We start from the raw sequence: 25,385 nt of genomic DNA on the forward strand, positions 1-25,385 counted from the left end.
CAGCAGGCAGAGGAGGTAGCAGCTCCCTGGAGACAGGCTCAGGGATGAGTCAATGCTTGTCCGCTGTCACCCTTGAGCTGACTTCTCTTAGGATCTCTTCTGTGGTATCTGGCATTGGTAAGAGACCAAAGGTACCTGTTACCCTCAAGAACGGATCAGCACCTGATGGACCAGTGCCTCTGGGTGTGCCAAGGTAGCATCCCATTTCTTTGTCCCCAACCCACCCAACATTTGCCTTTCCTGGGCTCCTCAGTGCTCTGGTGAGCGTGGGGAGGTGGAGGCTCATGCCTGGCTTGAGCAGATGCATTTCTGATGGGTTTGTTGGAGATATGTTCTCCCTTAGGTAGGGTGCCTCTGCCCTGCCATGGCTGGTAGGAGGGCTGGGGCTGTAATGCGAAAAAGGATGTGCCTCCAGCATGGAGGAGAGGAACAAACCTGCCTAAGAGAGGAGATGAGGTAGAGAGTCACCTCTCCTTCTGGGTAGCAGAGAGAAACTAGAAAGAGGTTTCTGTGCTGACTTGGAGCAGAGCCTAGGTACAGCTTTTGGGATGGGATCAGATTCCTGTGGCCGCCATGTCTGCTTTCTCCAAAGTATACCTCTCAGGGGGGTTCAAAATATGGATGTCCTGGCCTGTGTGCAGAGAGGGAGCTGAGGAAGGCTTTCAGAGGCTTTCAGGATTGTGAGAGCAGCCCAGCGGCAGCTGAGACCCTGAGCTCCACTCCAGCTTGCACCGAGGCAGCATCCAAGGGGTGCTGGCTGCCAGCTGCTCCAAGAGAGAAGGGAGTCCTGAGCCAGCATGGAGAGGGTAGGAACTCGCAGCCAGCCTCCTCTGGCACCAGGACAGCAAAACAGAGACACCAGGGCCGCGAAATGGAGTCACTGGTGGGGCTTGGAGTGTGCTTGTCTTCCAGGCCTCTGACACCTGGATTTTGCATGTCTACATTTTGTATGGCTGCATTCCTCCTAAAGCTCAGCGAGGCTCTGTCAGTCTGAGGCTGAGCTCCAAATTAAATGACACCGAACTGTGCAGCTTTACATTTTAAAGGGTCTGAGGGAGCAGAATGATGCCTGGGAGTTTCTGGCGCTATGGAGTAATTGGGGTGATTTTTTTTTTTTGGTGGCTTGTACGATGACCGCTGGGTGCTCGCTTCACAGATGGATGGTTTTACCTGTTCATCTTCTGCTAATGTGAGGAATTATAACAAGCCCGCAGGGATGAAGGGGGGTGATGGAGCAGAGTGCAGCAGGGAGAGCAGGTTAGTAACCACTCTGCATCCCTGACTCTGGCTGCTTATCACAGTGATAACTTGTGGATGGGCACATGCTTGCATCACAGGACCCCTGGAAACTTCTGCTTCTGTGTCCCCCTTCAACACACCACCAACCAGAATATCTCCTGGTATATTTAAAGCTGTTACAGTGTCCATTTCCCTTATCTTCACAGCTCTGTGGGATGGATCCTAAGGCAAAAGTGCTGCTTGAAGGTCAAGGTCAGACCTTTAAGGCAGCTGGGAGAGTGGTTGGTCTGGGAGTCCCTGTCCCAGCACAGCACTGGGGGCTGTTGCCTTTTAGATGAAACCTGAAGGGGTGTCCTGGGCCTGTGGGGATGAAGAGGATACGCTGTGGCTGTTCACAGAGAGGGTCTGTCTGCAGCTGCTTGCTGGCTTCATGCATTTGCTGATGGGCTCTGTTCCCATTCCATTGTAGGGAATTGTAGGTTGTAGGGCACCTCGGGAAGGCTGGAGGGAAGGAAACCGTGGCCTCATTCCCACAGTGGACACCCGCGTTTTCTCCCTGCCACTGGATGGCCAGTTACTTTCAGCTGCTCCTCTGGGTTTTATTTCTGCCAGGAGCTGATGGCAGCTCCTTGACATGCAGAAAGGTAGATATCTATCATCTGCTGTGGCCAGCTGCTCTTCTTTTCATGCTGTGTGGATTCACAGCTTGGGGTAACGTCCGCCCAGCGGTACAGTAACCAGACCGTGAGTTGGCAAAAGCTTATCGAGAGGTCAGTGTCGGAGAAAGACTTGCTCCGGTACTTGTCTGCCAAGTGGTTCAGGAGATGAGCGAAGCAGAAGTGGCTGCTATGGCTGCAGGAGCTGCCTGATGCTGTGGGCTCACAGCGGAGGAGCGCAGCCATCAGCTCCTCTCTGTTCTTGCATCCTCCTCCTCCTCTCTCACATGCATCTCTAGATGCCACGTTCACTTGTCCCTCCCTGGCTCAGTTCCTGCCTCCCTGAGAAGCCCTCACCTGCCTCCATCTCCCACCAGTCACCCTGCAAAGCTGTGTCTCCCAGCAGGAGCTACTATGGGAAGCGAAGCATTGGCTCAGCTCTGGCTTTATGCTGTGCTGTGGGGCACAGGCCCAGTATCCAAACCCCTCCTTTCTTGCTAGCCTAGACCAGCAGCCTTCCTGGGATGGGGCTGCAACGGTGCAGGGCAGAGTCTGCCTCCTGCCCATGACAAGCTGCAGCTGCTTGGGGAAGGGTGGATGGGGCCAGAGGTGCTTCCCTGAACTCCTCCCTATCCTCCAGGTACCCAGAACTTGAGGGAGGGCACCACAGTGCTGGGAAAAGGAGGGGTGTTGTCTGGGTCTCAGGGCACTGGTGAGGATCCAGGGCAGCTCTGGTGGCTGCGATGTTGGCTGATGTGCTGCCATCGATGACGTTATGCAGGGCTGCGCATGGTTTGGGGTACCTGGGAGGGCAGAGCAGTGGTGCAGATGGGGAGGTGGCTCCCCAGCAAGGAAAGACGTGGAAAGCTGAGCGGCACAGTGTGTATCTGGAGCTTTCTTGGCTCATGCAGCACCTCTGGGAGCGTACGGGACCTGGAAAGCTGTAGGATAGCGGAAGGGCAGAGTCAGGCTGGGCTCCATCCTTGCCTAACTCGCTTTGATTTCATCTCCTGATTGATCTGCGTAGTCAAACTCACAATCCTGTGCTGGTGGAGGAGCAGTTGCCAGACTGCAAAGGTCACTGAAAGCAGCTGCTCCTCTCCCCTACTGCCTCCGTTGCCTGCAGAGGAGCCTGGCTTTGGAGGCACTCGGCCTGTGTCCCCACTGGCACCGCCAGCCATTGCTTCCCCGCATGCCCCAGCGCACCACGGCAGCGTGCTTGGCAGACGCTTGCCTCTCCAGACCAAGGTAATGAGCCCCCTGGCACCCTGTGCCAGGCTCCCTGGTGGGCCGTAGAGGAGGAGGTGAGGGCTGCAGAGGAAAGGCAGGCACTCAGCCCCACCTCGCCTCCCCACGTCTGCTCTGGGCAGGGTGGGTGCACGTGCAGCCGCCGAAATGGTGTGTCCTGGCTGGAGGACGTCTGGAGCTGTCCTGAGGTCCCTGATGAATTTGTCTGGTGCTGCTCGTTCGCCTCCCTTACCCACTCGTCGCCTCTGCCTGCGTTTCCACCTCCTCCCGCATTGCAGGCAGCCTGCCCGTCTTTTTGCCTTTTGCTTTCTGCCCGCAAGCGCTGTTTGTTTGCGCTGGGGATTTCCCTGGGCGAATCGTTACCGCCAGCGGCGTGCGGTGGCTCGAGGCTCTGGGGGCCTCGTTAGCTGAGCTCACCAGTGGGAGTCATCATCACGCTGGGGCTCACCAGGGTTGCTGGCTCTTTGCCCTTTGCCTCGCAGGATTGCTGGCTTTTTGGGGTAGAGGTGCAAGCTCTCGGACATGGGGGTTTGAAGATGGCTTTCCTGGAAGCCTGCGGGGAAATGACTCTTGTTCGTTTATAAAAATTCAGAAAGGCATTTGTCCTGGGCTCTGGCTTGCTTTTAAAACATGGGGATGTCTGTCCCGGGGGCAAGGGAAGGAGAAGCAAGAGCAGGAGGAGCAGCGAACCGAGGGTGAGCGGTGGCCTGTGGGCAAGTGTCCTGCAGTGGAGAGCCAAGGAGGGATCCCTGTCATCCAAGGCAAGCCTGGGCCTCCCTGAGCAGGAGGTCAAACAGTCTTTCTCCACTGTTGGCTGCACTTAGCCAACAGCTTGGAAGATCTTCCTGTGCTGGAAACTTGCTTTCTGCCATCAGATTTGCCGATATGCTGTACTCACGACATGCTGATGGATGTCGTGATCACCTTACCCATTCCTCCTCAGCAAACCAGGCTGAAACCTGCTTGATCTTCCTCTTTGGTGGCCTTCCTTGCCTTCTAAATGAGGCTAATAAGCCTGACATTAAGCCCCCATTGGTCGGGAGGGAAGGACTATTTTGTCTGGGAACCAGGCAGTTGCACCCCGGCTTTGCTCCGGGCTACCAGTGGCTTTATCTGTGCAAGTTCAGCAAGGTTAGGTTGTTCAGCTTCCCTTTTCAGCTTTCTCAGCTGCGAAGGGATGGTGTGAGGCTGAGCTTAGCTCATCGTGAAATATATTCCATGAAGCCTGGGAGCCGGGGGCGTTGCAGAAAGACAAGGTTGTTCAAGGAGGTAGAAAGGGACAGGGCGGGTATTTATTCCACTGCACCATTTTCTTCCTGGGGGCATTAATGTGACATGTGTCCTGAGTTTGTCCTGGTGACAAACAAGCTGTGGAAGAGCAGCTGTAGATGCCCGTGATCCTGGGAGAATGGCTTGTGGAGAGAAGAACAAGAGGAAGGGGCTGAGATTTGGGGGGCTGGCCTGGACCTTGGCTTGGGAGACTGAGACCTTCCACTTGCTGTGGGCACCGGGCGCTCCTGCTCCATCTCTGTTGCTTTGGTTTTGCTGCACAAGGGTTTCATCACAGGACCCGTTACGGGTGAGGATGTCTGTGAGAAGTTTGGGAACGACAACCCTCCATTGGACATCTCTGTTGTGGAACGGCAAGTACTTGAGTGGTGGCCCAGGAGATGAAGCCATCAAGGTGGGTTGGGAATGTCTACCTGGATGAGGAGCCCTCCAGGCTCTCAGCTGTCAGTTAGCCATGGAAGAAGATCTCTCACTGCAAGAAACAACCTGTTGTTGGGTGTCTCGGGAGGAGGTTGTACTCTAGGTTAGGGCTTACTCTCCCTGCAAGCAGCCTAACAAAGACCCATGTTTCAAAGAGGGTCTTTTTACCTGCGTGATAACCACGTGGGGTGGGAAGCTGCTGTGTGGTGGGCTGCCTGGCCGAGGCAGGATGGGCAGGAGAATGTCTTGGGCAATGATTCCTTTCCTGAAAAGCCCTGCCTTGACAAGAGGCAGAGAAGTTGCCACAGCTGCTGCTCCTGGCAGCCTCGCTGAGGCAACAGAGCAGGCAAAGCAATTTAGCATCACTCCAGTCATCTGTGATGGCAGAGATCATTGCATCAACCTCTTCAGCTTTGCGATTAATGCTGAAAAAGCATCCTGTGAAGGCTGGAAGGAGAGCGTTGGTCCCCAGAGACCTGCACTCCGAAGCAGAGGCAGCCCTCTCCAGCTGTGGTCCTCCTCTCCTGCAGTCTCATCCACCTCCTTTCATGCATGGCTGTTGACCCGCACACTCCCGTAGCGAGGGAGTTCCTAGGGATGGGGACAGGAACCCAGGACTGGTTCCTCAGGGGAGGAGAGATTATGTGGATTTCTTGTCTTAAAATGAAAATTCAGTGTTTGAGCTTTCTGAGTGGTTAAAACCAAAGTCCCCTTCGGAGAGCTTGTGTGTGGCAGTGATAAGAAAGGAGGAGGAGAGGAAGGGATCCAGTTGGGGTCGGCTAGGAGGAAGAGTATGAGAACATATAACAGAGCTCTGGGAAGCTGGTGAGAACCGTCTCCCCAGCTGGCTTCGCTTACCCATGGAGGGTACAGGAGCAAGGCAGAACTTGGGGACATGGAAAGCACTGAGTTTTTAGGAATTTATTTTTTTTAATCTGAAAGTTTGCTTCACTTCTGAAACTCTTTGCTCCGGGACTAATTACTACCAAATAACTGCGACACCAGGGGGGACCCAAGCCCCATGAATTGTGTGTTTGCACCATCTGCTCCTTACTCTGCAGGTGACATTCCCATACTTGGGACAGTAAAATATGTTCCTGGAAGCACATGGACGAACATACCTGAGCGCATCCAGGCTGGCAGCCTTGTCCAGGGCTCGTCCTTCCCCTATGCCAGGGGCTCTGGCTGCCTGTGGCTACTTTCTGAAAGGTTTTGTCTCACTGGGACTTGTTGCCCGGCTCATCTCTGAAGATGGGGGATGCTCCTGGATGTGCTGCAGGATTTCTCTTGCAGCTCAACTGGGTGCTAGAAGGGGAGGAGGTCCGGAGCGCGTCTGTGCATGCAGCGAAGCAGGCCTGGAGCTTATTCCCTTTTGCTGGAGGATGGGAAGAAATCTCCATCCCAGGGAGGAGAAAAGTGTTCGTGACTCTCACAGCAGCTTCCAGCAGTGACCTGGGAGCCTGTGCCTGGTCCCTATCAGCGCTCTTGGGGCACTGGGACCTCCCATACCCACCAACCCACCCAGGCTCATTCCTTGGCCTCTCGGTTTGGCCGTGCCTGACAGCTGCTGCTTTGCAGCTCCCGCGGCCCCGGGAAGCGCAGGCAGGCAGGCGGGCAAGGTGTAAATTGCATGGCGGGCTGCCTTCACCAAGGTGAAAATGAAAAACTCTCCCAGCTATCGAGCCTGGCGTTTCGCAGCTCCCACGGTCCAAATGCGCTCCTCCTCAGCGCTGCAGAGAGGATCTCGGGGGCTGATTTTCACCTGCCTGTCCCGAAGCCAAGGCACTGCCACGTCGGCAGGGCAGCGTCCCGGTTGCAGGCAGGACGAGGTCCTGCTGCGGGAAGCGGGGGAAGTGTGCTAGCGCGGAGGGCAGGGAGGGATGCTGATGGGCGCGGGAGGTGCTAATTGCCAGGCGCTGTATTTTGCTACCTGGAGGATTTGCTATCCTTTGGCGAGACTTTGTTTTCCGCTGCTGTAGTGCTGGTGTGCCGCTCATTTTTCCTGCTGCCTGACGGAAACGGCCTTTTCTTGATTGCAATAATATCACCTTCTGTTTCTGAAACACCTCGTGGCCCAGAGGATTTGAAAGTAAAGTGCACGTGCGTGGGAGCAGTCTCACCACCTCTGAAATGTGAGTTTCTCCAGGCTGGGAAGCAGCAGCTGTTTTGCAGCCCTCAGCAGCCTGGTGTTCACGGCTGTGCCGCGTGCTGGAGCTGGCTCGGAGTGCTGGCCGTGCCAGGAGGCAGGGTCTGCTGGCTCCATGTGCACCCTGCTTGAGCTGCAAGCTAAGATGTTGGGGTTTCCTTGACGCTTGAGGTAGTATTGGTGTAAAACACGTCTGCCTGCCTCTCCCTCCAGCAGATTGTCCTCCCTTCTGCCCAAACCATCTCTTGGGCTGATGGCTCCTCCACAGCCCCTGCCTGACTCCTGCCCCTCGGCAGGCAGCCCGGGCACCCAGGCTTCATCCCTGTCTCCCATGGTCAGGCTGCAGCTTGGCAGGGAGGACCAGAATCACAGAGGGGTTTGGGTTGGAAGGGACCTTCAGAGATCATCCAGTCCAACCCCCCTGCCGTGGGCAGAGACACCTTCCACTAGACCAGGTTGCTCAAAGCCCCGTCCAGCCTGGCCTCGAACACTTCCAGGGATGGGGCATCCACAGCTTCTCTAGGCAGCCTGGTCCAGTGTCTCACCACCCTCATCACAAGACATTTCTTCCTTACGTCCAATCTAAACCTGCCCTCTTTTGGTTTAAAACAGTTGCCGTTTGTCCTGTCACTACAGGCCCTGGTAAAAAGTCTCTCTCCATCTTTCTTACAAGCCCCCTATATATATTGAAAGGCTGCAATAAGGTCTTCCTGGAGCCTTCTCTTCTCCAGGCTGAAGAACCCCAACTCTCTCAGCCTTTCTCCATAGCAGAGGTGTTCCAGCCCTTGGACCATTTCCATGGCCTCCTCTGGACCCACCTTGACAGGTCCACGACTGTCTTGTGCTGGGGACCCCAGAACTGGAGGCAGTGCTCCAGGTGGGGTCTCACGAGAGCAGAGCAGAGGGGGAGCATCCCCTCCCTCAACCTGCTGGCCACACTGCTTGTAGTGCAGCCCAGAAGATGCTTGGCTTTCTGGGCTGCAAGTGCACATTGAAACCAAGTTTCAAGCCTGGGGAGGAAGGGGTGCTTTTATTTTTTTTGGTTTCATCAGCTCGGACTTGGGACCGAAGTGGTGTTTAACCTCAAGCTGCTGTCTGGGCAAGGAGAAATGGAAACAGGGACATCGCCAGTCTGGGTCTGGGATGGTGGGATGGCCCAGCAAGGAATCTGTCTCCTGGCTGAACTGGGAGAGCACCGAAGGGCGCTGGGTGCTGTGCAGACTGAATTGCAAAGCCTCTCTGCACTACCTAGCGCCCGTGGTCTAAGATAAGCAGGGATGACACACCGAGCGTGGAGCGTGTGAGGAAGCGAGGAGGATGTGGCACACAGCACGCTCCCTCCGGTCTTAGATGGTGGCTCGGTTTCAGCTCTAATTTTAGCAACTGATTTTAGGGCCCTTCGGCTCCAGGCGGTTTTGTTGTTTCTTTAAAATCCCTGGGACCAAAGCATCCGACCCCTTCACCGGGAGGAGGAGAGGATGGATGCCTCCGGCTGGAAGCAAGACATGGGGAAGTCATGTTGCCTGAGCAGGCAGGAGGTGCTGGTGTGCCGGGATGGAGCTAGCGGGTCCCCTTGGGGTCCCCCCACACTCTGCCTGGTGCTAGCTGACTTGCTGGCACTAACCGGAGCGGCCCAAGTGAGGGGAGGCTCGTGGCAGTGAGTGTGTGACGATGCTCTGGCTGCTTGGCCAGAGGGATGCTGGTGAGCCCCTCCGGTGAGCAGCAACCCCCAGCAATGGGCACAAGCCCCCCGTGTATTTGCATCCATCATCTGTTCCTCCTCCAGGTCCAGCGGTAAGAAATGGAGGGAGGGGAGCCCTGGTGCAGCAGGGGAGCTGGAGGGGTGTCCCTTAGCAACCCCCCTGCACTCCCCCCAGGGCAGGAGCCAGACACCCACCCTGCATCACTGGTGTTTAGCAAATTGTACTTGAGGCTGCTGGTCCAATTTGGTAGCAGGGTGGACCTGGCGATAACCCAACAGTGAGCTGACCCCAGTCTCCAGCTGCCTATGGAAAACCCCCTCATGTGGCTGGTGTCACTCTGGGGTCACAGCAGGATGTGGATGGAGCTGACCCCGTGTGCCCCGCACCCTTCTGCTTCACTGCAATGACGGCGGCACATCCCATCACCATAAGAGCAGAGGTGATTGGCAGCACCAGGCACGTTGTGCCCAACTGATGTTCATATGGCCCCTGGTAAACAACCTACAGCTTCTCCTTGAGTCTGGGTCCTCCCGGCACATGCTTGGGCCACGAGCTCATTGGCCCCTCTGGGAAGTTCTCTTGATTGGGACTGTGTGGAGAGAAGTCGATGCTTTGGCTGGATCCTGCACCATCGCTTTCCTGGTGGCTGGCAGGCTCCAGCCTGTCCCAGCTTTTCAGCAGTGCCCAGTGGCATATCCCTGGAGGGTGCATCCCTGGCCAGCGGCAGGGAGGGCAGCTCAGGGGGCTGCCTGGTGCCCCTAAGGTAGAAGAGGGGGAGCATCTGTCAGGTGACCCATCGCTTGCTCCCCATGGCTTTTTCAGTCCCGGCTGGGTTTTACAGGCTTTTTTTTTTATGCGTTGCAGGCAAGAGGTCCTCCAGCAGGCGTGGGTGACAGGCGCAGGCAATGGCTGTATACATATGGCACACTGGTGGATGGGGCGTGAAGTGGACATCTCTGTGGTGGAGCCAGGAGCTGCTGAGCAGCACGGAGAGCTCAGCCCCTGGCCCTGCTCCAGCAGGAAGCTCAGTGGTGGCATGAAAAGCCTCTCCTACTGCTCCCACAGCCATTGGCCCTGAAACAGCGACTCAGCAGGCGCCTGGCATGCCTTAACCATCACCTTATGAGCCATGCCAGGAGGTCTCAGTGATGAGTCAGGGGGCTGTGGGGCCGGAGAGCTTGTGGCCAGAAGCAGGGTGAGGACAGCAGTTGCCTCCCTACTGCATTCCTGGCGACCCTAGAAGTGTTTTGGGGCAGACAGCAGGTTCAGTTGGAGCCTAAGTGCCAGCATGCCTGGGCATGGCGAGGATCCTGCGAGCATCCACAAGGCTTGTTTGCTGGTCTCCTAACAAGCTGAATTCTTCCAGCAGTGGGAGATGAAGCAGATCCAGTTGGTGGCATTTGAATTCCTGAGCAGCCAAGCCTGACAGAGTGACAAAGCTGGTCCCTGCAGTGCCCCAGCTCACCTTCTGCTTCCCAGCAGGCACCGAGGGGCACGGTGCGACATGAGCACCCTGCCACCTCCTTCCATTTTGGCATGATTCTGCTGGGATTTTAATGACTGCAGATCATGTCTCAGCTGCCCCTTCACATGTGCCATAGCCCTGGTACTGCTCTCTTGCCCGCCTGGGGAAGCTGGGCCATCCTCTGGCCGGGAGGTTGTGCCCAGGCCATTCTGTGGCCAGATGATGGGGTCTATTCCTTAACAGATGAGTGGGGGAGAAGAAAATTTGTGCTGCTGGGGAGGTGCCACCTCCTGCTGCTGGGGAAGGTGTCCCGAAGTGCTGGTTTGGTGCATAATACTTGTTGTCCTTTCTGATGCATGAGGCCAGGGGGTGCTCCGTACCTAGAGGGATGAAGCCAACCTGGAGAAAGTCCTACAGGGAGTCAGGGATGGTGGGCGATTTGGAAACAACCCAGGTGTAAAGATTGGGCAGGGTGTTATTTCACCTGGGAGAGAGGAGTGCAAGACTCTTTCCCTACATAAACCCTTGTTCCCAAGAGGATGGTGAGCAGCACCCCGCCACAGCCCTCGGATGGGCCAAGAAAGGGTTGGCTTCATGGGAAGCAGTGGGTCTGACATAGCAGAATGCCAGAGCTGCTGTGCATGTCAGGACTGAACTGGTGGGCTTTGAATGCATTGGCCTTTGCTGTGTATGTGTAGCTTGACTGTATGCGCAATAAGTCCCATGCTTCTAGTGCCCATCCGAGGGTCCTGCATAGAAATAAGCCTTGCATCTTTTCTGGCCATAGGAAAGACAAGCTCCTGGCAGAGGGTGAGAAGGGACGTGGCACAGCATGACCTTGTGAAGGGACAAGTCCCATTCTTTGCCCTACTTACCAGGTCCTGCTGTCCTAGCCGGAAGCCTGGCCCCGACACCGTCAGTGTCCCACTGTTCACCTCTCACTGAGCTCCTCCACCCGTGTGAGACTGCATTTGATTTGACTCAAGGGCTCTGCCTTGCAAACTCCACATCCACCTTGCAGCTCCATCTGTTGGCTTAGCTGCGTGGTTAGCAAGGGGCTTCCTTCTCAGCTGCAGAATGTATTATTGCCTGTTGAGTGTCTCTGTTGTTTTGCCATGTTGTTAAGCCTTCGTTAATTCACTCTTTGCTTACGCCTTCGCCTTTGGACTCTGCTTTCCCGTCTCTCCCCGTTGTTTCTTTCCCTTGCAGCAGCATTGCAGCCTTCGTCTCTGCTGGGATAATCCTAAGTGCACTCTGTCCTGTGCTGACACCTGCCTCTTGGTTGCACTTTGCTGCACCTCTGCCTGTGTTTGCCTGGCCTCTGCCTGCCTCCTGATCTCCTTTGGGATGACCACAAGGGCGATCTCCTTTGCATCCCCTTTGGATGATCCCTTATCCATTTCTGTTGTCCTGGCTCCCCACCTCATCGCCTCTGTCCTTTCCTCAAGTCTTTATGCAGCCTCATCCCTTTGGTCCCACCCTGGACGGGACAGTGTTCCCAGCTGCCACCTCCTTGCTCTTTCTTGGGGATGTTGTCCTCTCCTGAGCCTGGCTGCCAGTGCTGAGCTCTGCAGCAGCCCTGCCAGGAGCTGGGTTGCTCCAGGAAGAAGCGCGGAAGCAGAGGCCAGCTCACTAGCCTGGCTTCCAACTTGATTTGTACAGGCATAAATTAGGACCACCAGGCTCTGGTTTCCCTCCATTTTCTTTTGGGGAAAACACTGGATGAATTGGGAAGAAGTCAAGTATTAAGCATCCTTGTAGCTCTCCGTAACACGGCAGGCGTTGGTATTGACAGTGAGTGTCCGGCCATTTTAGCGTCATCCCACCGACCTGGTCCACGACCGTGGGCTTTGGCTGCAGGGCACTGGGGCTCTTCTGGCTTCAGGGGGACAAAGCTGCTTCCCACCCTGGCAGGGTGAAGCATCCTCATCTCTCTTACAGGATAATCCTTGAGAGTGAAGCAGCATTTGTCTCAAGAGCCAGTCTGGGACCCTGCTCTTCATACAGGTGTGCATTTTTATTCCTTAAAAAGCTACGATTCCCACATTTGTGTCTGCGGAGGGGCCATTGTTTGAGCGTTGGGGGTGTCACTACTATGGCTGTATAATTGGAAGGGGAGTTCTAGCAGCCTAGATAAATTGTAGGAAGAGGGTACATCCCAGATCCACTCTTTAGGAATCCCAGGCTGCGTTTTGGGAAGTCAGCTTGGGATATTGGAGGCTGGACTGGAGCCCTGAGGTTTTAGACTCGTTAGAGACCCCATATGAATTTAGTAAAGATCTCTTTGCTCTGAGATCCTTTGAGTTGTCCCTGTCTGCATTAAGTGGTGGAGGGCCAGCTGGATGCATCCAAAAAACCTGCGAATCTTGGAGATACCCATCTCTGGTATGTGTTGCAGTAACCTAAAATAACAAACTGAGCTGAAGATTGGCTGATGGGCTTGTGGTTGGTAGAGCAAGGGGCAGAGCAGCGGGGAGGGTTCTTGTCTGCGTTGTTGCTGAAAAAGCAGGAGTGATAGGAGCCGCCTCTGCTCTGCTGCTAAAAACAGCCCAGCTTGTTTTTATTTAATACAGTTTTGATCTGCGTGTGTTAGTGTTTCACCTGCCTGTGAGTGGGAACTCCAGGCTCCAAGCACCTCGGAAGCCCGCCTGCGTCCCTGCGCGTCCCTGCGGCACGGGGCTTGTGAATGTGGTTCCTCCTCAGTTGGAGGAGGGACTCTGCCAAAACTCAGGCTTGAAGGCGTTGGGACGGGTAAAGCTTCTGCTGGGGTTCGCGTTTCTGCTGCTGTGGTGCTGCTTGGTAAACTGGGGCTCCGCAGAGCCAGCTCCTGCAGGCTTTCCCGGGAAAATAGACATGAAAACGGCTCACGTGGGGTTTTCTCCCTGTCTTGCTTGCGCAGCATCTTGCCAGCATGGAGGTGGCTCTCCAGGTGGCCTTGCTGCCAGCACAGGGGAGAGGGTCGGCGTTGGCTCCCATCTGTTGTGGATTTTGCCCGGTGCTGTCGTTTGGCTGGGAAATAAATAATTTGAAATCAGCTTGGGCTGGCCCCAGGGGTGAAGGGGTTCAGGAATGAACAGGCTTTCATAAGGTCATGATTGATGTGTCCATAGAGCTCGTCCTTGGAGAGGGGCCTGCCCTGGCTTCAGAGAGCCCTGCAAGGACAGGGACCCTGCCGGAGAGTGTCTAGGGAAGCCATGCCGGGGAGGATGTGGCAGGGAGTAGGATGAGGGTAGTTGAGGCAGGGAGGAAAAGGAGGATAGTCAGGGCAAGGAGGAGGAGGAAGAAGATAGTTGGGGCAGGGAGGAAAAGGAGGATAATCGGGGTGGTTGTGGGGTTAAATAAAAGCTGTCAGTGATTTGAAAAGGGGAAAGAATGAAAAAGAAAACCCACTGAGGAGACGCTCTCCCTTCTCACCCGGCTTGTAATCAGCCGCCCCCTCTGCCAGCGAGCAGCTGGCGGGCAGGCGGGCAAGAAGGGGGTGGCAAGAGGGGTCCAGCTGCTCCTTGGCCCGGCCCCGGCACCCCCAGAGTCCCCGCAGCCCCGGCTCGGCGTGGGCTGGGGCACAGCCCGGGGGGGACATGCCCCTGTCACGGGTCCCTGGCAGGCTGGGGGGGGGCTGAGGTCTTGAAGTGTGCTGCCGGGGGGAGATGGGGTGAGGAAGAGGAGGAGGGGGAGTTGTCTGAAATGCCAGGGATTCATCTCCCACTCCCTCTGCCCTCGCCGTTCTGAAAGGAGCTGCCTGAGCTGTCAGCTCTGGATTATATTAATTAGCAGAGAAATGCTACGCCTGCTCGTGGGGCCGTGCTGCCAGGAAGAACTGGAGACTTGGCAGGTCCATGCAAAGCAGCTGCTGGGCTCCCCGAAACCCCTCATTCCAGCCCAAAATGAGCACACCAAATACGAGACTGAGCCGGAGGAGCTGAGTATCCCTGGGGCTTCTGCATCTCCTTCTTGACCGCAGCCAGCTGCTCACCCCCAGAGCCAAACCTGCGAGCCCTGGCACGTGGGGGGCTGTTGTGATAGGGAAAGCAGCACTGCAGTTTCGGGATGGGACCCACCGCTCCTCACTGGGCCCCCATGTCTGTGGGCAAAGTGGGTCAGTCTGTGGTGCTGCCAGGCCAGCAGTCCACGTGGTCGGGGGCTGCTGGGGCGGGGGGCAAGGGCACTTCCCTGATCTGTGGTCACCTGCTGTCTTTCAGGAGAGGAAGCTGTGTGCCCACCCCCGGATAGAGATCTACAAGGAGGACCGCATCTACTTCGTGTGTCCTCTTGCTCGCCAAGGGGACTTCTACGTGCCTGAAATGAAAGAACTGGAGAGAAAGAGCAGGGCTGCCGCAGCTGAGGCCGAGGACTCCCGGACAGATATCACAGGTATCTGTGGCTTGCGCACGGGCTCCATCTTCGATCGGCATCAGCCTTCCCAAAGGTGGGGATCCTGGTGTCCCTGGTTCTGCACTCTGAGCAGGCGGAGAGGGATCGACCTGCACCCACCTGGCGCCCAACCACTGAGTCTCAGCCCACCTCTTCCATTCACCCTGAGCTAAGATAGGATCTCGTCCCTGAGGTGTCACACCGTGCCTCAGGGAGCACCCAGGCACCCCTGCGGCATTGGGGTGAGGGTGAAGCTGCCGCCGATCCGCTGGCCCGCTGTTGTCAGAGCAGAGCTGGATCTCACAGCTTTTGGTTGCAGCTGGGCTTGTTTTTCTCCTTGTCATATACATCTTCCTTGATCTCATCTTCATCTGTTACATATTGGGATTGCGAAGAGCTTAAATACCAGGTTGCTGTAGCTGGTGGTGGAGTTGCCCGATTGCATCTGCTCAGCGAGATCTGTTGGAGCCTGGATGTATTCATACAGGAAGGGACCACAATGGCTGTAGGCGCAGAACAGCAGTGCTATAGTAACCCGAAATGCTAGTTGCCGTTGCCGGCCCACGTGCTCACATGTCTGCAAGATGCGGGAGCCGGCTAACCAAGCATTCCCAGGCGCTGGACGGCACGGCCGAGCCGGCCGCTGGCAGGGGCAGCCACCTCCTCCTGCCCTGCAGGTCACCCACTCTTGTGTAACGGGCATGAAAAAACCATGACAGCTCTCGTCACCTCCCAGGGAATTTGGTCATTTGGTTTAACACATCTTCAGGTTTGGGTTGCTTTAATTCTTAATTGTGTGCAGTGTAAAAGCAAGCTTGGGATTTGCTTTCTGGGAGCTATGTCCATTTAGTGCTGCAATGAAGAGTCTAATTTGAGCGGTTTCCCAGCGCTTCAAGGTCCCATGTTTTTGCGGTGCTCACTTGGCTCTTTGCCTTTTTGCTTTGCATCAGGGTGGCTACTTTGGGCACTGGCCCAGGTTGGCCAAAGAAAATCTGCAGCCCGCTCGCCCTGGCACCTTCCCATGGTTGTCCCTTGGTTTCAGAGAGGGATGGCAGGACCCACGTGAGGAAAAGATGCTTCAGGTCGGTGGCTTCAGCAGCTGTGTGCGTTTCTTTCTGCACTGCTCATGGGGGTGCACGATCCCGCAGCACAGCCAGAGGATGCTCAGTGCAGCCGCTGCCCTGTGGCCCAGCTGTCTTGGTGCTTTCCCTGGGATGCCACTGCCAGAACACCTGTGGTGGGGGAGTCCCCTGCCCTGCTGGAAGAAGGGCTGAGAAGGTCTTCCCAGTTTCAGACAGCAAATGATATTCGACTTTCTCATGTGGGAGACTCCAGGCTGGGCTCCCCAGCAGCAGCTCTGGGCCGGTTCCTCCACCACCCCTCCCCTTCCAGTCACGTAGATGCGCTTTTGTTGGTGCAATCTGAGGCAGTGTCATCTGCTGAGTCTGCACAAAACCAGCTTAAAATAATAATAGCTGTGAGAGGTTGGCCTTGCCTCTGAGACTAAAGAGTTGAGCTTGGATGTCGCATTGTGATCACCGTTGCTACTGGGCACAGTGGCAGAACCAGGTCTGGCAGGGCATCACATCCTTGCTCCGGCTGTTGGAGAGGGCCGAGGACGTGACAAGCCTTCAGGTTGCTTGTGCCGCTCCTGCCTGAGGGTCTTGGAGGTCCCCGTGATCTCCTGCATCTCCGTGATGTCGCAGTGCCCCAGGCCAGCACAATCACTGTCAGCTGGGGAGGGTGGCACCGCGTGGGGATGTCCTGGGCTTGTTCAAAGGGAAACGGTGCATGGTGAGCATCCTTGTCCCACTGCCGCTGGCCTGCTGGCACTGGAGACTCGGTTTGTTGCTGGTGGTGCTGCCCCAGCCACAGCCATCGAGTGGCCCTTGGGCTGCCGCTGGTTCAGCAGCAGGGTCAAAGTTGGGAGGTAAGGTAGGAGGGTGCAGCCAGTCTCATTGGGCTCCACATCTCGCCACCAAAGTCCTGCATGGGTTTTCTGAGCCCTGGTGTGGCAGGAGATCCTGCTGGAGGCAGCAGCCGGCAGATCTCCCCTCTGCCCAGCCGCTCGCTGGAGACACTGAGGGAGACACCGTGAAGGAGAGGCCTTGCGGATTGAGACTGGTCCTCCCTTCCCAAGTATTTTCTGTGCTGGGATCTGTGCAGCCACCTCTGAGTTGGAGGAAAAGAAAGCCCCAGTCTCTTTTCCCATCTTTTTTTACTCCCTTCTTCCCTGGGGAGCTGCTCAAGGAGCAAGGTCAGCTTAGCCACAGCCCCTTCAACAGGCATGATGGCCGTAAGATCTTCATGACTCAGTAGGTCTCAGGGTCTCTGTGACAGCTTTCAAGCTTTCCTCTGCCAGCTGGAGGGTGGGCACAGCAATGTCCCCATCTGCTTTTCACTTCAGTTCCCCCTCAACCCCAGTTGCATGGATTTGGGTTATTTCTCGATCCACCTCAGCTCTGCCAGTGTTTCAAGTGGTCTTGCCCCGACGGAGGCTCAGGCAGTGCTGGGATGCTCCTGGGAGGATGGGAGAGGGTGGTGGTCCCTGCTGGTGGCACTCAGCTCCTCTGGCCGTGCTTGAGCTGTGCAAATCCAAATGCTGGGCTCTGACACCCTGCTGCCTCTCAGGGCGAGCAGGGGGGACTGGGGAAGTGCTGAGCCCCTTTTCCTCTCCCTGAGGCAGCTGAGGATGCTCTACACGTGGCAGCCTGGGGCTCTCACTCCTGATGTGGCAGCAGATGAAGCCCGCTCTTCCCCCCCGCCTCACAAAATACTGAAATAAACAGCACTGAGCGTGCGATTTCAGAGTGAGCATCATATTTAGTAGTGCTCTGTGTGGATGCAGCACCTTTCAGTCACGGCTCATGAAACTCCCCGCCAGCAGCTGTATTACACTTTCCTCGAATTAAAGACTTCAGGAGTTCCCAGCGGAAGGTGCTGCCGTTTCTCCTCGCCTGTCGTGGCTAGTGCCAGGCGGTACCGAGCAACTTGGATGTGTAAAAAAAGCTTGGATTTGTTTTCCTGAGCCTCCTGACCTTGGAGCGCATCTCTCCATTTAGGCTGCCGTATGCTGTCTTTGCTCCTGAGCTGACCTGTGAGGTGCTGAGTGCCTGCGTCTCCAAGCAAAGCCAGTGGCTGCAAAGGATGCGGTACGTGGTCCAGGTTCTCTGCTTTCTGCTGCTACTCTGCATGGAGCAGGGTGCTGGCAGCTCTGCTGAGGACGGACACACGGCATGCAAGGAAGGGGCCAGGGGCTGCAGCTGCCTCCTCACCAATTCTGTCCCTTCTTAACCATCGTCAGGGTCATCAGAAAGACAGAAAGCATTTTTGGAAGGCAGCTGATGGGTCTTCAGGGGGCCAGTGTCAATCACGATTAGTTGTTTTGTACTTAATTATTTTCCGGGGCTTTGGCATCAGCATGGTGCTCAGCAGGCCCTCGCTCCCGGCTCGCTCTCAGCAGCGTGCTTTCCAGCGTGACCCCGCTGCAGCGCATGGAAGGTGAAAGCAAACAAAAGCAGCCTCTCAACATGGGCTTACTGGCATGAACACAGATGGTTTCTAAGCATGTGGCTCTGCCCAGTGTCTCAGGTGCTCATTTTCCTGGAGCTGAGTCTGTCCAGCAGTGTCTGGGTGCAACCGATGGCATCACCTGCTGAGCCCCAGTGCCACGGGGGGGGCACCTTCTCTGATGTACTCTGCCTCATCCCAACTTGCTTCCAACCTCCAAAGAGCCCTGCCTGTGCTACTCGCCCGTACAATCCAAGAAGGGTCTCAGCGCGGAGATCCTGCTGTGCCTTCCTGCTGCTCTGCCTGCCCCAGCCCCTCTCCGGATGGCTTGTGTGTGAGCTTCGGCAAACACGGAGGAGCTGTGCCCCTCCTGGCAGCGCGTTGATCTATTATTTAGCGGCAGGGGCAATGAATATTTGATTGAATGTGGGGAAAGAGAGGGCCCAGGTGCACCAAGAGGGGAGCAATGCTTGGGCATCAGTGTCGTGCTGGGGCGATGTGGGAGGGGAGCTGGTCCTCCTTCACAGGGGGATTTGGGGATGCCGGTACCCAGGGCGGCACAGGGCTGAGCTGCCTGGGGATGCTGGCTCCCCACCAGGCTCGTTAGCTGTGTGGGGTGAGTGATTCCCATTGTACGCATCCCCGGCTGGTCTTTTGGTGTTGGCTACTTGGCTTCCATTCTTCCTAGGTGGCCCTGGCCTTTGCAGGGCCCCTCAACACCCCAGCAGGGCTTCACCGTGGGCTGTGCCTCTTTTTTCCCAAATTAAAACTTCCTGGTTTCCACGTTCCTGCTGAGTGAAGGTGCAGCAGGATAGCTACACTGTTCTCGGAGGAGCAGAGTAGAGGCAGGCGGTTTCCACGGGACAGTTGGCACCTTACTGCACACCAGAGGGAAAAGCCATGCTGGATCCAGGTGCTGGGCTGGCTCCTGGTGCAGGGACTGGCCTTGGGATGTGGGATGCAGGAGATGGGCAATGGCTCGCTGGGGGACCGAGTGAGACGCGTGGGGCAGGGTGGAGAAGTGAGCATGAGGGCTGCTGGAAACCTCCATGCCCATGAGATGAGAGCGGACCCCCTGCTCACCCGCAAGGCACCTCCCAATGAAGCTTCAGTTGCCCTCTTGGAGCCCCGCTGCACTCCCTGCCTGGCCTCTCCAGGCTGTGCTGGGATGGCTGGGGGTTTCTGCCACATCCCCCTGCCAGAACTGAACCCTCACCGTCCCCAGCAGCAGCGGCTCCATCTCTCACCCTGCCCACCCCAGCCAGGCTGGGTGGCCATGCCAGAGCGAGCCTTGTCCTGCGCAGAGGAGAACGAGTCTGCTGAAATGGGCAAATTTGCCAGCTGAGGCTGCTCAAACATGATCAGAAGTGACAGAGCAGTGAAAAAGTGCCTGGCTGAAAGGAAACAGGACTCGATTTATTGTCGCCCTTGGAGCAAGGGAGAGGGAGGCAGCTGCAGGGGTGAGGAAAGTGGTGCTTTCCTGATGTGGCGGCTCGGAGCAGCGTGTAGGTCAGCTTCATCCCCATCTTCCCCTTCCTGAGCTGCTGCTCTTCTCCTCAGGAGCTCCTTTGCTTTGTGGCATGGGGTTACATGACGGCTTCCCAGCCAAAACAGACCCTGGGGTGACACAGGAGGGGTGCTGTGCAGACAAGGCACAGCTTGGGGGCTCAGGGTCACTCTTGTCCTGGGTTTCAGAGGGACGTGAGATGACCACAAATGACGTGAGCTGTCATGAAGCCATGGTGGGAACATATCTGTGTCACCTCAGGCCACCAATTTGGCCAAAATGGATTTTTTTTTTTTTTTTTTGAGATCCTCGCTAGAGACCTTGCAAACCCTTAGCTGGCTTCAAGGCTCGGCGGCCAGACACTCCCCTCTGTCCCCCACAGCTCTCCATCTTCCCAGAGGCTCCCTGCTGACCCACTGCCCTGCCGAGGTCCTGCCAGGTGGGATAGCATCTCCCATCTTTGTGCCGCCTGCTCAGTGGCCGCCATCTCCTTCAGCAAGTGCCTCGCTGGCAGCGTGCAGAACATCCTTTTTAACTTAGAGTAAATGTAGTTTCCATGTTGAGGTGCTCCCTGATGCTGCAGCAAAGGTGGCATGTGTTGGCAGGCGATGGTTCTTTTCTCCTTTTCATGGGGGGGTCAGCAGGCGTTGCTTGGGTGGGCAGCCCAAAGCTCGGCTTGTGCCAGCTGCCAAAGGGGTTGCATGCCATGGCCAAGGCGAGAGGGTGGAGGCTCAGGCTCCTCTCTGGGCGCCCACCAGGCAGGATGAAGCCGATACACCATCCAGTTTGGATGAAGCAGCGGGTACGCTGTGTCTGTGGGTCTTTCCCGGCTGTTCCTCGTCCTGCTACCACTACTCGGTCCTCTCCGAACAGCCCTCACTCAGCCGGCAGGACTGTGGGATGATGCCACTCAGAAGGCAGAAGACTGCCATTTACAAGCAGTTCTGCTGGCAGCTGCCCAGGCCGGGAAGAAAAACAGCAAAAAAAGGGATTTAAGGGTGTTTGGAAGGAAAGTTCCCTCCCTGTCAGGTCTCCTCCAGGAGATCAGTGACTGCCATGCAGCTGGAGGAGGGCGAGCAGCCCAGCCCTGGGCACCCCAGCTGCAGGAGACCAGGGAGGCTGGAGATGCCAGCGGGAGCCCGGGGCAGCCCCGTGCCGGCGGCTGGGGATGGAGCCACACCAGCAGGAGCCAGCGCGGAGGAGAGGGCTCTCCTCTCCCGCCTGGGAGCCCCTCCACGGTCATCACCGTCCTCTTTGCCGCTTCCCGGCCCCACTGGTGGCAAGCCATGGTCCTCCGCCGGTGCTGCTGCTGAGCGGGGCTCCTCCTGGCTTCCCTCCTGGTGTGGAGCATGATCGTGGGCAGGGGTGTCCGTCCCGGTGTGGCTGGAGCTCCCGGGGGAGTGGAGGTGCCGAAAAGCGGCTGAGCCCGGCACGCGCTTGTGCTGGTGCAAGGCAGGCTGGAAGAGGGAGGGTGGAGCGGGGAGGGCTGTGATGGAAGAGCCCGCCCCGTGTTTGCTGTCACTGTCATAATTAACAATGTGGATCTGTGATGTCGTAATCAGTGACGTGGATCTGTGATGTCATAATTAACCATGTGGATCTGTGATGTCATAATTAACAGTGATTAATGTTTTACAGGAGGGTTTTGTCTCCCGGCTGGTTGCTCCGGCAACAGCACTGAGCTGCTGGTCTCAATCTGACACGCTCATCTCATTGTCGACTCCTTAATTGTGTTGTCAACCTAGCTAACAAGGCAGGGATTTGGGGAGGCGGCAGTGGGCCGAGGGGTCTGCCCAGGCAGGCAGGGTCAGCCCCCGGGGGCACTCGGCTGCAAGAGGGGGTGTGGGCTGGCAGCTGGCTGACATGGAGAATGCTGAGCGAGCTGGGAAGGCTCCCCCATCCTTGGGCACCCCAAGTCCCGTCTGCCGCTGCCCTGCCTGCCTTCGCACTGCTGCCAGAGCTGACGGCTGCGGGGAGCCACGCAGGGAGCAGGAGTGGGTTACAGGGCAGCCTTAGGGTGCCACGGCATGAGGCTGGACGTACACCCGCCTTTGACGGCAGCACATCTGAGGACCTGCCCACGTGCCACCTTCCCCTTGGGTGCTCAAGCAATGCTGCAGCTCCCCATCACCCGCGCAGCACAGCGTCCAGCTCCTTGCCTCATTCCTGGTGCTGTGCTGGGGGCAGCGTTGTCCCCCGGTTCCCAGGCTGGGCATGCTCCCTAAGGAAGGATGTGCCAGGTCCTCAGTGTGTGCACGGAGAGCGGCAGTGGGGCCAGGCATGGCCAGGAGGTCAGGGCACGGCTGGGAAGTCAGGGGTTGTTTGTGCCAGCTTGGGGGTGCCCTGATTTCAGGGAGCTGCTTGAGTCCAACTTGTGCTTGTCTTGGCCCAGTCATTTCTCAAAGGCACAGGAGGTGATGAGGTAGGAGCTGGGCTCCACTGTGGCCTGACGTCTCTGAGGTTTCTGGTGGCTTTGAAGGCCGTGGCACGCCATTCCCATTGCCTCCTTCCCACAGCATTCACTCCCTTCCCTTCTCTTTCCATCCCAGGGGCCGACACCATGAGTGAGACGAGCTCCATCAGCATGGAGGCCACAACTGACAGCAGAGACACCTCGGTGGCCACCTCCATCCTGCTGCCCTTCCCAGCCAGCCGTGGCCGGGAGGAGGCAGACAACCGCAGCGAGCACAGCTACAGTGAGTCGGGAGCCAGCGGCTCCTCCTTTGAGGAGCTGGACCTGGAGGTCACCGGGGATGGGGAGGGAGCCCCAGGTCTGCTGCCCGACGTGGGCTGCGCGGCCAACCAGGAGGTCACAGACAAGTGGACCAAGGAGCCCATCGCTGCTGAGAGAGGAGAAGAGTGAAGCGGAGACCTGGCTGCCTCACCTCCTGCCGGGGTCTGAGTTACTGGGAACTGGTTGCCTTTCCCACCTCCTTCCTCTCCAGCCAAGACATTTTGGTCGCTGATTCCCCCTGCGACCTGCTCTCCCTCTTTGCAGAAAGGGTGTTTGACCGTTTCGGGGATGCTGGGAGGTGGGGGGGTCTCCTGCAGCGCTCGGAGGTGTGGAGTTGGTGCAGGTTGGGGGGGACAGCGAAATGCATTTGCTGTTTGTGTCTTTGGATGCAGGTGTCTCGGGGCAGGGGGGGTGGTGGTGGATGGCAGAAGCGTCCCCCCTTATCTCTGCCAGTGCCCCTCTCACCCACAGCTTCTCTGCTGCACCACCGCGTGTTTTCTAGCACCAAAGAGCCGTGAGTAGGGTCAGTTGGGTTTGTTCCCCTCTTCTCTTCCCCTTGCTGAAAAATGGAAACATCCCGTGTAAACCTGATCCTCCTGGCACTTCCACGGGCGCTTTTGAGGTCTGTAATAAAGTGGATGCTTTTCCTCACCCGTGGCCGGTGGCATTGCTGACTGCCTCTTGGCCGATCGCGTCGTCCTGCCCCGTGGGGGGAGCGGGCTGTGGGTGGAGGCTGCTGGTGGGCTGCCCCCCCCGTGCCCCCCAACTGAGCCAGGGAGCTGCCCCGGGGCTCTGCATCCCTGCTGCTGGTGCTTGCTCCCTGCCCGGGCAACCCAGCGGGGCCCCGGGACCATCCCTGACTTCTGCAAGCTGCAGGGGGAGCGGGGAAGGGTCCCAGCCGCCGTGCTGAGCTGGGCTGGGCTGGAGGGAGGTGGTATCCCCGCTCCTCTTGGGACCCTGCTGAAAGTAAAACCAGTAAAGCCAGGTCCCTGCGCTGCCGGTGGGCCTGGCACCGCTGTGCTGCTTCTGTGGCAGCAGGGACCAGCCTGTCTGTGCGGTGTCTCCCCGGCATCCCATCTGCCTGGTCCCGCAGCAATGGGGTGCAGGCAGGGAGGGCTGCCCATGCTGGTCCCAGTTCCCTGTCCCCCAGCTGGGGATGAGGGAGCAGCCTGGACATCACCCCCACAGTGCCCCGGGGCAATGCCAGGTGCCAGAGCTCCTCACCTGGCTGGCAGAGCTCAGCCCCTGCCCCGGTGCACCCATTGCTTCTGGCAGCCCAGGGCTTGTTCCCCGGCAGTCAGATGTGGCATCCCAAAACCGAGGCTTGGGGTGGGGGTGCAAGGGGCAGGGGAGGCCTGGCTGTCCTGCTGTGGTGGGGATGTGTCCTCCCTGGCTTGGAAAGGTCATGATTAGTCCTCAGCCAGTGATTGACATGAGATTGTTCATAAATATTTTGTGCTCTGAGTGATAAAATATTAAACTCCTCCAGCCCACATGGAAAAATTGCTCTTCCCGGTGTTTATCTTTGTTGCCGGTTATTACAAAACTGCCAAGCCCCCTGAAATATTTATGCCTGGCTGAGGCTCTGGGGGGGGGTTGGAGCCAGGCAGCAGATCCTAATGCCGCTTGTCCCCTAACCCCACCAAAGATGGGGGCTGGGGAGGGTTTGCCGTTGTCCTTCTGCTGTCAGCCGTGCTGAAGCAGCAGCCAGGAGGATGCAGCCAGTGCCGGGGCGCGTGCGAGGCTTGTGCCAGGTCCCATCTGCCGGGGGGGAAGTGGGACCTTGGCAGTACCAGCATCCTCCAGCACGGCACAGTCTCCAGCCCTCCCCGGCTCTCTGTCCCCACCAGCCAGTGATGGCGAGGTGTCCCAGCCCAGGCACCCTCCTCTCCCCAGTGCCCCACTCTGTCTGTCCTAACAGTCTTGAAAGGAGCTGGTGGGGTCTGGGGTCCTGGTGCTGTGGGACCCCAGGGAGGACCTTGCCATGGAAGTCCTGGGTTATCCCTCCCCCAAATCAGGACTGCTGGGTGGGGGGAATGACAGAGCAGGTCTGACTCTTGCTGCAGTGCCCTAACCTGCAGCCTGCAAGCACAGCAGCTGGTAGTGGGGAAACTGAGGCACAGGGCAGTGAGGTGGTTACTCAGGGTGGTGCCCCAGTGGCAACCCTGGTCCCTGCCCATCCCTGTGGGTCCTGCGTCATCCCCCCCATCCTGTTCTTGTCCCTGAGTCACGGAGCTCTCCGGGACAGCCGGGCTGCCAGTGCAGGACTGATGGGGATGCAGCACGGTGGGATCCTGGGCAGCCAAATGGCCCCAGAAAGGGTTTGGGCAAGTGGTGGAGACCTGGAACGCTAAATCCAGCCACTGCCTCTGTCTTCGGATGGTCCAAAGCCTTCCCCCAGCTTGGTGCCTGGGCTGATGGTGAGTGCTGGGGGCTGCATGGAGTGCAGGGGTCAGCGGGGTGATGCTGGGGCCCTGGGTGCCCCCCAAGGCCTTGGGGAGCAGGGGACAGGCTGGGTGGGGTGTTCTGCCGGGCAGGAGGGGGACGGCCCCTGGGGCACCAGGTTATGTCTGTGGAGCTGGAGCCAGGGCTGGGACCCCTCTCGTTGGGCTGGGAACTGAGCTGGGGGCTCTGGGGCTGGGGGAGCAGGTGCTGAGCTGTGCCCTGTTGGGTCTGCCAGGGTGCTGAGCGGGTCCTGCCTGCTCTGGCCGTGTCCTGCCTCTGCCCAGCCTGGATCTGGCCATCCCTTGCCTGCATCTGGCTGTGCCTTGCCTGTGTCCTGCCCGTGCCCTGGCTCGGTCTGACCATGCCTTACCTGGATCTGGCCGCGTCCTGCCTGTGCCCTGCCTTCTCTGGCCGTGTCCTGCCTGGATCTGGCCATGTCCTGCCTTCCCCGACTACGTCCTGCCTTCTCTGGCCGTGTCCTGCCCGTGCCCCGGCTCAGTCTGACAATGCCTTGCCCGCATCTGGCCGCGTCCTGCCCGCTCCCTGGATCCGACCGCGTCCTCCTCCCCGGCTTTGCCCCAGCCCCGCCAGCCTCCGGCCCTGCCGGTGCCCTGGCCCGGCGCGGCGGTGCCGGGAGCGGGCGGAGGGCAG

The 25,385-nt window shown here is 57.8% G+C and overlaps 1 protein-coding gene across 1 annotated transcript in view; it reads left to right on the forward strand.

Annotated features, from left to right (window-relative positions):
- Positions 1-22,451, forward strand: part of TEX264 (testis expressed 264) — a 42,670-nt gene extending 20,219 nt beyond the window's left edge. Inside the window, exons 4-5 of the mRNA XM_010572800.1 lie at positions 14,367-14,538; positions 22,105-22,451. Coding sequence (XP_010571102.1) covers positions 14,367-14,538; positions 22,105-22,418 — 486 coding nt within the window. The 3' untranslated portion in view covers positions 22,419-22,451. The remainder of the gene's footprint in view (positions 1-14,366; positions 14,539-22,104) is intronic.
- Positions 22,452-25,385: the final 2,934 nt, after the last annotated feature.

Source organism: Haliaeetus leucocephalus, unplaced genomic scaffold, assembly GCF_000737465.1.
Source record: "Haliaeetus leucocephalus isolate CR32 unplaced genomic scaffold, Haliaeetus_leucocephalus-4.0 Scaffold2, whole genome shotgun sequence".
Taxonomy (NCBI): Eukaryota; Metazoa; Chordata; class Aves; order Accipitriformes; family Accipitridae; genus Haliaeetus; species Haliaeetus leucocephalus.